Genomic DNA, 14,377 nt, shown 5'->3' on the forward strand with positions numbered 1-14,377 from the left:
GAAAGAGTTGATAAATCCTCGCAAACGCTAACAATACAGTGAGAAGCTCATGCCAAGTGTTTGTTTTTAAGTCCGAAAGCAGTCTGGGTTTAGGATTTTGGATAAAAAAACACAGCCCAACGTGCGCACGGTGTGCCAGTTAAAACGGAACAAAAGCTAATATTCCCAAAACATGGGCTTGGATGAAAGCAATGTAAAAAAAACCTTGTTAATCCAAAAAACTGCCTTTTGGTTAAAATAAACACAATTTATGTTCAACTGTGAAAAGTTCATGTCGAAACTCAATCTTGAATTCTGAACAAAAAACGCAGCCCAAGTGTGCACAGAAGTTAAAAAGGAACACAAGGGAAAATTCCAAAAACACGGCTGGTCTGAAAGCAACTAAAACAAGCAATGGAACTGGAGGCACTGCAGGGGAAGCAGCAGTAACACAACTGTGTTGCGTTAAAAGGGGTTGGAGGAAGAATGCTATATTTAAATGGTAAGCAGCTAGGGCACTGAAGCTGAACACAGACAAACAGTAATAGAGCAGGAAACCTAGAAAAAAATAGTCTCCCAGAGATCAGATAAAGAATCAGATCAGAATGAGACAGTACTAGCAAGCAGGGATTTTTAAGGACACTGACATAGACAAATGAAAAGCAATGGCAAACAAGCGGATGGACTTGATGCATACAGATTGATTACAGCAGAGCTCGAAGACTCGACCTAAAAAATTAATTAAGGTTGGTTTTATCGCTTGAGAGCAAACTATTCGAAGGGCGCAACGGATGGGATTTGGGATATCAGGGAAGAGTCAAAGGAAGATTAAGAGTCAAGGAGTGAACATACAGATGGCAGCCTTGGTCCATGGGCTAGCAAACCTGCCAGATGGGAAAATCAGAAGGGTCCAGGGAAAACGTAAGAGTAGCCTCAAGGAGGCATAAGGATGGATAAAGTACAGGGGAATTTAAAGGGGTGGGAACTGTTTAGGGGAGGCAGCATGGGCTAGCTTTTAATTGATTTGTTCACTGTTTAGGGCATTTTAGTTTGTACGGCGAGATGCAAATGAAGTTGTTGTTAATATGCCCTGCTTGCTTCCACTAAAGCTGCCTTTTTACACCTAAAGATCGCCTGTGATTGTTTTCTCCTCAAAAACATCCTATAGGCATTCTTGGCCCGATTGATTACATTTCTTCTTTCTCAACGCACTGAAATCTGGTATACGAATAGCCATTTATGTGGTGCTCTCCACACAGTGACATGTCTCTGTATGGTGTTCATTAGTGGCGCTCATTTAAGAAAGGTGAAAGGTTTACTGACTTTGTTCGTTTTAAAATCTGCCGGGTTTAGGTTGGTCCCCAGACCACTAAAATAAGTTTACAACTGGTTTACGAACTTACAAACACTTGCAAATTCGAACCTTTCCACCACTGCAAGGAATACATTAGAAATACACAAAAATCTAAGATTAAACAGATACGGAGGTCTTCACAAGGTAATGAGGTTGGAAAGATGCAAAAAAGTAACAGAAACCATAGGCATTTATTCACCAGAATGACCGGTGCAGCTAGAGGGCCATAATTACCCATTGGAACCACGCGGCACTGCCTGGTTGGCCCCCGTGACCCACCTTGGACCCCTTACCTGCCACCTATTTGCTAATAAAATGGCTTTGGTTATGAAAAGCAGTGAAAATCGCAGAAAGCAAACATGGCTGCCTGTTACAGCACTGTTGGTATTCATGGCCTCTGAGAATAGGCTAGGAAGGGAAACACGAGGGGTGCCTAATGAGAGCATAGGGACTGCAGCTGGTACCCCTGGCTTCCTCTTATGGCCCTCTGTGCGGATAATTAATGGAACAGGCTCCAACCCCCCCCATTTCCACCTGAAAATGTGTTTTTCTGTAAGTTGTTACAGCCTCGTAAGGTGGTTCAGTGGGGGTAATGCATGCTCATCAGAGCTCTCAGCCTACAGGTTTTAATTCAGAAAGGGCCTACAAAGCCTTTAATCTGTCTACTGTTGATAAAATGGTAGCACAGTAAAATGTATTGTTTAAAGAGCGACAAAATGACCAAACTCCGTGAGGCTGAGAATTGTGTAAAAAACATAAATCATGTAAGTTAAAGTTGAAGAAACTATGCTACAGGTGTGCACGCTATTCTGTGCCCAGAAGAGGCACATTGAAGTCGTCTGCTATTGTGATTTAATGCGAGCACTGCTGTATGGTGTCTACCCTCAGAAGTAATTTGAACCAGAATGGCTGGTGTGCTGGGCCAGCCTGGCTGCAGATGTCCTGGCTCTGGTGTTCATTAGTGCAGTGAAGCACAGCTGTGATCTGTGTCCAGGGAGGCCCTGCTTTGGACTCTCCACAGGACTGCTGTAGCAGCCAAGCAACTTCCCCAATCTCCTGCACACGAGCCATCATTATACAACATTAAAAAAACACGGTTAACGGCATGGGTCCCATCGCAGGCATTGTATACTAGTAAAACGTAACAAATTCTCTTTTGTTCTGTTTTGGATGCTTGTCTAGTATCAAATTATGCAACTGTATTTTTTCTTTTACATTTCAAAAATGAACAAACAACAATATATTTGGTCCATGTTTTATTAAGTTAACCTACCAACCAAAACTAAAGCAGACAGTGTTTTTGCCCTATTGCGATTACCCTTGTTATGATACAAAGTAAACTTGCTCAATCCATGTTAACTTAATCACCGATGACGCCAGCAGCAAAATCGTGCAATAGAGAAATTGATCCACTCTAGCATCCGTGTTTGATTTTTTGCTGGCCATGTGCGCCATACACACATGCATTGCACACCCTGCTCTAAAGATATTTCAGGGGCTTACCACTGACAGATTTCAGTTGATGGTAGAACACGGCCAGCATGCAATACTTGGGGGTCAAACCTGACTGCCAGTGACGTGCCACTCCACTGTGCATTAGTACTCCTGCCCTGCTGCACAATTCTTTAACCCATTATAAAAGGGCCCAATTGTAGGTTTGGGGCAGTTGTGTGTCGTGCTTGTGGGCCTGACTATTGTGTGTCCTTCTTCATGCGATGTGATGGTTACTGATCTAAGCATGAGAGGAGGCAATAAGCAGGTAGATAGGCTGGCATGGGGCAAGACTGCACTCAGACCAAGAAGGACAAGAGGATGCCATACTCCCTTCATTTGGGATTATTGTATAGCTAGGCTTTTCTGTTTTCAGTGTTTATTTTCTGTGGATTTCAATGGTGTTTGCTCAGTGTTCTCCAAACCTTTTTTAAAGTCAGTGCTTATCAGTGTTTATTCAGCTGCCTAAGCCCCAAAAAAGATAAAAAAAGAATTTTTCCATTGGGTACAAAACGTTTTTTCTATTGATTGTTATAAAACACATATTTAATTTAAAAGAAGTAATGCAGGGTATGTAGTGTCTTCCCATTGTCAGTGTGTTTAATGGGCATATGTAAGACTGTTTTAAGCATATGAAGTCTGTGTATGGAATTCTCACTCACACCTCCTTACCCTCTCTCACATCATATTACCTCTCACACACATTCTGTCAGGACTCGCTCTGCTTTGCAGTGCTATTAATGGATTAAAAAGTAAGAGTACTATATTCAAATGGTTTAGCCCCTTCCATGCTCATGACAAGCCCAGCTCGTCATGAGTCACAGTGGAGCTGTGCTCATGACGAGCTGGGCTCATCATAATGACCGCGGTCCATGCACGCGTGATTGATTCGCCCCTGTGCGGGAGAATTAATCAGTTGGCGGAGTCGTGACGAGCCCAGCTCGTCATGAGCACAGCTCCACTGTGACTCATGACGAGTTGGGCTCGTCACGAGCACCACGTTGCTGCCCCTCGCTCCACCCCCGCCATAGGGGAATTACCCCCACGGCGAAGGGGTTGATAAACACATTTGTGAGCACAGTTGGGAGCCATTCATCTGCTCCTTACTCAATATTATGACAATGTAGAGGTGGTTATCCTTCCCAACAGCATAGTACCTTGTGAAACCTTTAAAGCTTTGAATTGCGCCAGGTAAATGTGTAGTTCTGCATTCAAAAGCATCTGAAGCTTGATACTTAAAACATGCTTGCCATTACCTTTCTGCACTCTTTGTCTGACTACATTTAGGTGGTGCTGGTCTTGTGTGGACATTATAGCTGCCTATTGTCCCCATGGCAAATGTCTCACTTTGTCAGGCCTGACCTTTTAAAAGGCATCACATTGTGTCCTGGAACTTGAAATGTTGCTGTTAACTTTGTAACTATGGGCTCAAAATCCCCAGCAGTAAAGTGCAGTCGGGTAAAAAGCCAGGAATAGCTAAAAGTATCACACATAACAATGGCACACCTTGCTGCTATGAACTCTGTTGATATGTGGAAACCATTGTTCCATGTTTTCACCAGTATCCTATGTGTATAGCAACAGCATTTTTTTCACAGGTACCTGCCACTGCAACTTGCATTGAATATTTGAAGCGTGAGGTGTTTGGCCGTTCGGCTGCTATCAATACTGGCTCGTTAGAAATGAGGGATGATATATCAAAGGGTTTTGCCATTTCTGTGTCTGTAGGTAAATGCGAAGTACATATTGGCTAAGAGTTTTATGAGCCAGACATTTCACCAACCAATAAAATAATTAAACACTGCCAAAAGATCAAATATGGTTTTAATAGTCTCAGATTCTTACAATGTATAAAAATTAGATCAGACCTCAAACCTACTTCTAAACCCTGCACCTTTAATCCAAGCACACAAAATTAGAGGGAAAAAAATAAAGAAGACACAGTCTTTTAGTAACACCCCTAAATGACAAAACTCAAGCAGAATAATCTTAGACCATTCTTTCTTCTTGCTACCTTAAGTAACAAAGTTATATTGTGTTGGCACTTTCAGAATGAAATTAAATAGACTTATTCTCTCTCACTTTCCTTTCTCTGAATGACATTTTTAGTTTGTGGTTGTGCGGGTGTTTATCATTGTTTATATGTTTACACTGATGGGGGTTGTTATCCTTTCAGTGTGATTTTATCACTTTTTATAGTTCATGCTTTAAACGTGATAGCCCAAAGCCTTGTTCTTATGCATACACTGTCTATGCACAAAATAAAGACAAGATTCAAGAAAAAAATGATTTCTTGAAAGCAAGAACTAACAAGGTACTAGCTCTCAATGAAACAATTTAGTTCACAGATGATTCTGCTTCGGCGTAATTAATAGTTACAGGTCAACATTGGCGATGAAGAGACCTGGTTTCCACATATGTTACATCACTCTGGTGATTCTCATCCTAGCTCCCAGGTGTCCTCAACTCTGCCAGCCTGCATCATGTGAAGAGTGCCATTTGAAGATGAAAAATCCACTATCAAACGTGAGCCACAGACCTCCAAAATTGATGCCTGAGCCGGTTACTCAGGGCATCTACCAGTCTTTGACTCACTTTCAATTGAGACCTGCCACCTTTCAGTATCAGTAGCATTAACAGTCTAGGGCCTAGAGGGTGCGGTTGGATTAAGGACATTGACATTTATGCCGGTTGCATTTGGCACTGAGAATGAGATGTGCCTTATCTGCCTCTTATTTACATTGTGCTATTCCATATACTCGTGACGTGATATTCAAATTTGAAGAGGTGGCGGGAGTATTATGTGATGGATTGAAGCACAGGCGGATGACATACGTCCTGTCAAAGAAAAATGTGGATTCTGGGAGCTTTCTCTCTGTTCCACTCAACCTCGCAAAAACCTGGCAAAACAGTGGACACATTTATTATGAGACTAAAAGAGCATGGTCAGCACTGTAATTTTGCCAGTGACAACTGTGAAGAAGCCCTTCACTCTTATTCACAACAGGTACCTAATGGAAAATTCTTAATAAATCAAAAAAAGCACAACGTGTACAATAACTCTAAGTTGGGCATATGTCTTTTAAAGACGAGAACCCTCACTCACCACTGGGGTGACATGCTTCATCATTGGGTTCCCACTTGCACATAGTGCCCGCAAGGTGCACTATGTGGGCTACAACTCTCCCAATGGAGAGGAACGCGAGGTGTTTTGTTAACTCCAATGGAAAACAGTGACTGAGGGGCAGAGTGCAAATCAAAAGTGATTTAAAAACATCTCAGAAGGAAACTAGACTTTAATAGCTTTCCCAATGGATGTGGATAAAAAGTAGTGTGACGATAGGTATATAGATATTCCCTTATCTGACTAGGTCAACATGTTCCTGCAAGATGACACAAGGTTCAATGCATTCTTCAGGACCATTGTCTTGTCACTCTGCTATAAAGTGTATAAAATTATACTAAACGCCATACTTATATCATTGTATGTATCAGGGAGACCAACTGCAGTCTGGTCTTCTATCAATACTATATAAGCATATCCTCCTCAACCTAATTCAGGTCCTTTTCAATGAGTGGGTACCAAATACTGCCACATCATACACCTTAATTTGGGGCCAGAACGGGGAGGAGCCCTTCACTCTCATGTAATTGCTGGCTGTGAATCTGGTGCATTCCAAAAGTAGCTGCTGCAAAAACCAAGGAAACTAGATGATATCCATGCTATGAGTGGAACATCCTGCGCGTTCATAAGTCAGGTTAAGGTCATGGGTCACCACAAACTCAAGAATGTAATAACACATCTACTAACTGTTTAGAAGGAATGCACCTTGCTAATGAAGGACCCTGCACATGCTGTCACTATGTTTTCTGCCTGCTGTTACTGCATCTTCCACCTCCCGCATTCAGGCATGTGCCCAGCTTCACAAAGCAGGTGCCACTAGTGCAGCACATTGGGCCACTTTCAAAGTGTCTGTAGAATCCATGGCATTTTGAATGTCTTCAGCTAACAAACCCCCAGTGACCAAGACTTCATCCTTATAGAAAGCTGAAGAATGCAACTGATTCACAGCACCGGATTAGCGAGGTCCCTGTGTGACACAGATCACCCTCCTCATCATCTGGATCAACATCACTGGACAATGAACATCATACAAGTGCAAAGAGTTTCTCAATCGAGAGTAGTGTGCAATCTGAAGATAATGATGGACTATCTGATCTTGTGATTAGGGTGTGTGGCAATAGGATATTGGTCCACTGGTGCCACCATCAACGTTATGACCAACATTGACTTTGTCAAACAACCTCATAAACCTGATCTTCTGCTGACCAGGATATGAATTGCCACATATGGCTTCGGATAACCCTTTCAGATATCTTGATGTCTTTCACCCTCAGCTAACACATGACTTTCACTCCATTGTTGTGGACGTTTATGTAGTTAAAACTGCTACTAGCACTGGATGTCTCCTGAGATTCAGATGGGCCATCAAACGAAGCCTTTTGCAGATACTATACATGGCTATAGATGAGGTGTCGACTGATGCTGAAGGTGATTGGGAGTACCTTTTTCCAACCCTATTTCAAGGCACAGGCAAATTAAAAGACAGACAGATCTGTCTTCACATGGATGAAACTGTCGGAGCTCAAGATTTCAGAGGCTTCCCATTCGGCACCAAAAAAAAAGTAGAAGAAGAAGTCCAGAACCTCCTCGAACACAATTTCATCAAACTTGTTAAAGGGCCACTTCTACGCACCTCCCCCATTGTCCCAGTACCTAAACAACAAGTTGAATGTGGAATTTGCATCTGTGTTGACATGCATCAGACATATCTGGCCAGTCAACGTGAGAGAGTATCAAGAATCCAAGACATGATTGACCAGATAAATGGAGCCCGCACGTTCTACATTCGGGACTTAAACAGAGGCCATAGCCACCTTGAACTAGAGGAAGGGTCATACTACACAATAACCTTTGTAACCCACTGTGCCTTGATTCCATACAAGCACCCCAGCTTTGGCCTTTTTCAGTTGCTAAGATATTCCATGATGAAATTCTGTGAGTTATTCAGGAAATACCCAACACTTGAAATACATTGATGACATAATAGTGTTTGGAAAATCCAAGGGGGAACGGACAATAAGCTGATCAAAGTATGCCAAACTCCTCAGGAAGCATGTCTCATGTTCAACAAAGTAAGATGCCAGCTAGAGACAACCTCACTGAAATTCTGTGGCCATATTTTCTCACAAGAGTGCATGCACCTGGATCTTGATAAAGCCTCTGCCCTGACTCTCCACCAGATAATCTTTTGGCCCTTTGTCCTTTCTGGGGTTAGCAAGCTTCTGTTCCTGGTACATACCTGACTTTTTTTTTATTAATCAGTGCTCACTATAGGAACTCACAAAAAAGTGGTACACTTTAATATCGTCACAACCGTTCCAAGCACAGTTGACACCTTCCCGCGACAGTTGCAAGGAGAACAATATCTCCACTCTAAACATTGCAAATTAACATTTTTCGATCTTCAGTGAGCAGACAATAAATTGTTCACTGCAATCCTTTTCTCCTTCATACTTTGACTCTCTTTTTTTAACTCCTTCTTTTTGGCTTTTCTTTCCCTTCTGATACTTGTTCAATCACTTCTGTTTTACCCTTTCTGTCTTCAAGCTGCCCTTCCTGACCAAAGATACAAATCAAGACCCCTGAATGCCTCAGCACAACACAAATATGATCTATCTATCTATCTATCCATCCATCCATCCATCCATCCATCCATCCATCCATCCATCCATCCATCCATCCATCCATCCATCCATCCATCCATCCATCCATCCATCCATCTATCTGTATACCCACCTATCTACCAACCCCCATACATATTTATTGTGGGAGGATGTAATGTCTTGGCCATCGCATCTCCTTCCTCATGCATGGTGATGTATGTTGTGGCCGAGCACGAGTGGAGGTGACTGCTGGACGTGGGCAGGGGGGGCGGGACAAAACAGAACTTTCGGAGCAAGAAGCGAGAGAGGACGCCATTCGGAGCTCTCTTCATTGTATAGCCTAAGACCTCATTCCTGTGCACAAAATAAAGATTTTCCGAAAATAATTCGAGTGGGAAAACTCAAAATAAGGAAAGCTTTTATGTAACGCATGATGTCCTAATTGGTGCGTACAACTCACAAGGGCCTGCAGTGAAAGTTTGAGCTCAGTCATTAAAGGATAGCTTCCTCACAATGATGGCCCCTGGGGAAAAGCACGTCGCAGGCTAGTCTTTCCCCGGGGGATTTCGTGCTCAAAACAGGACATGGGTGGGAATAGGAAAATGGAGGGGGTAGGGTCAGGTGTTAGGGGAAATATATATGGTTCCGGAGATGCGCGAACTGCCTCTTCCAGACCCTGTGCATCACCAGGAGGGGAGGAGTGGGCATTAATGCAAATTTGTCAGCCCGCCTACCCTACAGTCTGAGGTGGTTCCGGGATAGAGAGCTGTTAATGGTGTTACAGCATTGTTTGCCAAATTTAAAACAGGTTGCAGGGGATGTAGGCTGGAGTCCTGAGGGGTTGGAGAGTCACATATAGGTTCTTCCACACCCTCGAGGGGAAAGAAGAACAGAGCTCAGGTAGAAACTAAGTGTGAAGTACCTTATCGAGTGAGTTCAGGGGAGGATGTTTGGGAGATAAAAGAAAGTGAGCCTGGGGAGAGGGCAAGAATGTAAGGATTGGATCAGGGAAGGATGGAACAAGGTACGACACTTGGGGGAATGAAAGATGGTGTGAGATGTGAATGGCGGCGTGATATATGGGAGGATCGTGCATAACGTTACAGATTTGATGGTATTGTTTAATAAGGTTAATATACTGCAACCATGTCCTAATAAATGGCCTTTTACGCTAATCACGGGACATGAGTGTTTTGTGGTTGCACAATCCCATTTGTGAATATATGCCCTGCACATGCTCTTACAGGTCTCTCCATGCCTTATGTAATTGTTAGTATTCTTGCGTGAATTGTGTGAATGAGGACGTAATATAACAGCGTTTTTAAAGTGTCTCTCATTTTACTTCACACAGCTTGACCGCGGTGTGTGCGCCCCTCCCGAGGCGTATAGGATGTGCCACTCACAGTTCGTGGACACAGATGGTTGCAAGCGGTGCGGCGTCAACACTTGGCAGGACGAGAGCGGCTTGTACGCTAACAGGGAAATAAAAGAAAGCATATGTAAGCGCACTGATCCCATCAGACAATGCATGTAACAATGGAAGGGAATGTCAAACCATGCTATCCTCCAGCAGCATGGCATTGTGCTGAAGTACCATTGACTGTCATGGACAAGGAAAGCCATTTAAAGTATACAAAGTGGCCTGATAGGTTGCATTCCTGTGCCCAGTTCAAATAAAGGAGATTGTGGTCACATCTTTTTTGGTTCGCTGAACAAAATCATGAAACTGTTCCTGTTAATTTCTCTGCATATCAGGATCCAAGCCAGTGGCATCAGTACAATTCTTCGAATTTCTACTTAGATGTGTACATGTTGTGTAATAAAAAGTGTTTAAACTATTAAATGCTGTTGTTGAACCATTTCAAAGTTTGGTAAATGTATAGAATGTTCTGTACTTTCTTTGTCAGGTGTCTTGAACAATTAATGCAGCTCTAAAACTGTAGGAAAGGCAGGTCCCAGTGGAACTGGCAGTTGCTTATTATGCCTGAAGTTCGTCACTCAGTATAGCCATTTACAGGTGTATCACGCAGCATGATATCTTATAGCTAACCGTGTAATATTTTACGTCTCCATTCCTTCAATAGCATGCTAAAGGAGATAGGGCAAATCGGTGTGGTATTCAGTGAGCCACTCAGTGTGAAATGTTATACTCGCAGTTCCACTGCAGAGATGTATGGATTTTGATTCTGCTCTGTCTTGCCCACCTGGTTCTCTGAGAAGGATTAAAAACACTACTCCTGAGCACACAGGGAAATGGGAAGTAGGAAAGACACATGTCACTGCATAGCACCCTCGCTTGGACCAGGTATGGATTTGTCTCATTCACTTGAGTCCTAAAGAAAGCAAACAACATTAACCATGATTGGGAAAACCTCTGCAGCTATGTGTGCTTGTGAATTCTGAATATTCTCTTGCAACATATACCACTAATCTCAGTATAAATTCTAGATTTTCAAATGATTTAAAGTTATATTCATGGAGAACATAATTACTCAACTACCTTGAATATATTCAAATACAGTTTTAATGTGTCCTGCAACACAAGATCAATTAAGTAGTTCAAAACCTTGGAAGGAAGAGAAGATTGGAACTCTACAACCCAAACATAGTTCAGTTCAATAGAATCAGTTCTGAAAAAAATGATATCACCTTTGAAGAAATGTCCAAATGTGCACAAACAGTAGTGTCAGTTATCCATGAGCAATCAGTGGGACAAATGAACTTTCAGCAATTGCAATGAGGAACAACATTCAACGATCAGTGTAGATCAATTCAGTCTTGGAACTGAGTGAGACAAAAGCATATGAAGTCCAGCTATTGGGAAGCAGGGATATTCACTGTAAACATCTTGATATACTAAGTTTATTTTTTTTCTTGTTTGTGATCTTAATTCTTGCATGAATGTGGTCACCATCTTGGTATGGGAAGACATGCAAGATGCTTATGAATGTGGCTTCCATCTTGGGAGCATCCATCATTGTCAAATCTGCATTCAATATTACAAAAATATAAACGTTTTACAAAAACTAAATATAAAATACAACATATGCTTTTATCATGAATATTGCTTAATATGCCTGATGGTCCCATCTACCTTGATTAACCCCTATAATGAATCCTCTCCTATGTTAACCGCATTTCATGCATACTATGTTGATTTTGCTGACATGTAAAAAAGCAGGTGACAAACTAGTGAATATTGGCTGCCTTGTAACCTCTTTGACTGTTATCTACTAGAATCCTTAATGAGTAAGCGTAGCATGCTCCTCACCACCAAACTCTCCAAGTGCATTTTGCTGTTATATATCCTAACATTTGCTAAAGAGATGCATTTCTCATCACAAGCAATAATTGACATCAGTTCTGAGACAACGTGAATCTCAAACTTAGGTTGCTGGATATTTGCAGATGGTTCTTCAAGTCAATGGGGCAACCAGAAGTCAATACTTTTCTCATATTCTATATTTATGTTGAACCTTTGTTTGTGTGTGGTTTGAATGAAGTTGCCAAATGTATGGGGAAGTTGTAGGAGGTAGCATATAGCATATAGCATGCATACATATTAATACTTTATACATAGACATTCTCTGCTACAGAGGGAACCTGCATGGGAGGTGGTCGAAGGACTTGAGGAAAATGGTGTGCAGACATTGCATGGGAGTGAGGTCATACTTTGCTCAAATCTCCCATAGGCGTATATGTAACCAAACGAGTATACACCAGTCACGGAGTAAATTATGCAGTGTGTATAAAAAGATCTTCTCCAGTAGTTGAAAGGACACACTCAGTTTAACCGGTCACACTGTAAAGCTACATATTTTCTGCTGGTTGCAACACCTCTTTGAATATTCAGCAGTACATGTGAGGATAGATTGATCAACTCAACAGCAGCTGCCCATCTAGTGTGTTGGCTCTAGCAAAGTACCGAAACTGGCAAATCTTCCTGTGTGAGAAATCAGTGAATCTATGTATATAAGAGTATTTCTGTTCTTTTTTTATTTTAAACTGTGAATCACAGAGAGTGAAACCAGCTGATGTGCTACACTAACTGAAGAGTCACTCCCTCTGCGGAGAGGCAGCGCACCCACTCGTGCAGTCCAGTAGCTGAAAGATTATTGGATATTCTGGACCAGTGTTGAGCCATGAGATCGAGAGCAGACGATCTTTGGAAATGTCCTCTTAGCAGCAAAGTATATATAACTACAGCGGTTATCCCCAAATCATGCCAAGGACTGGAAGGGTGCTTCAAGGGTCTGCTCTAAGACGAGAATGTCTGGTTAATAGATTTAAATGTTATCAAGAAAAGATGGTTGTATAGGCTGTGTTAGTCCAGCTTAATGCAGGCCAATTATCATTTAATTTAGAACTCTATTACACAGCTAACAACATTGTGGTTTTATTGATATGGATGATGAGACTCCCTTTCTGATGTAGACTTCTCCATCTGTTTATGAGAAAATAGGAGGCCGCCAGCATACCTGCCGTGACATCATGATCAGAGGCCTTCTCCTGACCAAGAGAGCATGGCAGCTGAAATCTACCCCAGACAGCAATGTCTGTCTAACTTTGCCCTTGGGAGACATGACTGCACAAGGAGCATTGACTGGCTTGAGGTTGTCGTCTGTGGTGTTAGAGGTGGCGTGTGAGAAGGAGCTGCAACCCGTCAGTACTCTGGTTACATTCATTGTATCGTGGTGTCTGTCATATGGCGTCCACATTGGTTATTGTGTGGGGCTACCACTGACAGTGGAGAGAACACCTCCCTCTTAGCACTGGGGAGCATTGTGTCAATGAGCCAAGCCATGCCACTCTACAATAGAGACGGGGGTTTAAAAAGTTGGTGCATCACCGCCGCATTTATCACCACAACCCACAGAAGAGCAAACGGTGGATCCCCGTCTGAGAAGCTTCAGTGAAAGAATTTAGAAGTGGTGTCCGATCCAAGAAGGACAGCACTTAATGCGCAAAACAGTAATAAGTGCAGGAACCGAAAGCTTTTTTCCAGAGTCCATCTCGAGCATCGTTGTTCCACCACTCCAAACTCTCTGTTTTTTCCCTCTCACTTTTGCAGGCTCAGTTTCATCGCTGCTTTCTCCCTTTTTCAGTGTCCCTATCTGTTGCTCCTTTCTCCCTTTTCTGCCTTTTGCTATGTTTTTCTGGGTCAAAGTTTAATGGTGAAAACTGTACTTGCCTCAAAAAATGAGTACAGGTGGCCACCACCTGCTATCATTTCCACAAATTAAGAACTGAAGCATGGGTCGGCTATCTGGGGTCTATGGCAGGCTACATCAGGTTTGCATCTCTTGTAGTGGCTAGCTAGGTTCATAATGTCCCAATGACAACTTGAATTCGAGGACATTTTGATAGACTTCATGGGCACGGGTTTCTTTCACACATGTTCACACGCGTATACATGCCTCTTTGTACTACCTTTAGTGGTACGTGCCAACAACCCACATGCCCCATAAACAAAATAAGTTGTGGATAATACCCTCTCCGAAGCTAAAACAGTATTTCCCACCTGGCTTAAACAAGATACAACCCAGACTCTGGCATGCTGTTGTTCTGGTCATTCTTACCTAATGTCTTAATATAGTGAATATCAGGGCGATCTTAGGCCTGACATAACACATTCGAAACCGTAGTCTCTATGGGATATATGAGTGGTAAGGAGCCTTGGGGAGATTGTTTATACAATTGGATTGTATTGAGCTCAATTGTAAACACCCTGCCCATATATACACCGTCTCTGACGTCACGTCAACCTGCATGTCTCAAGGACAAGCATTAACACTTACAATTGATCAATAAGGGATAGCATCAGAA

At 42.4% G+C, this 14,377-nt stretch overlaps 1 protein-coding gene across 1 annotated transcript in view; it reads left to right on the forward strand.

Moving 5' to 3' along the window:
- The window catches only part of CFAP95 (cilia and flagella associated protein 95), a 200,086-nt gene extending 189,687 nt beyond the window's left edge, over positions 1–10,399 (forward strand). The window contains exon 6 of the mRNA XM_085640791.1: positions 9,903–10,399. Coding sequence (XP_085496917.1) covers positions 9,903–10,085 — 183 coding nt within the window. The 3' untranslated portion in view covers positions 10,086–10,399. The remainder of the gene's footprint in view (positions 1–9,902) is intronic.
- The last annotated feature ends 3,978 nt before the right edge of the window (positions 10,400–14,377 follow it).

The sequence above is a fragment of the Triturus cristatus genome, chromosome 2_1 (assembly GCF_964204655.1).
Source record: "Triturus cristatus chromosome 2_1, aTriCri1.1, whole genome shotgun sequence".
NCBI classification, from domain to species: Eukaryota; Metazoa; Chordata; class Amphibia; order Caudata; family Salamandridae; genus Triturus; species Triturus cristatus.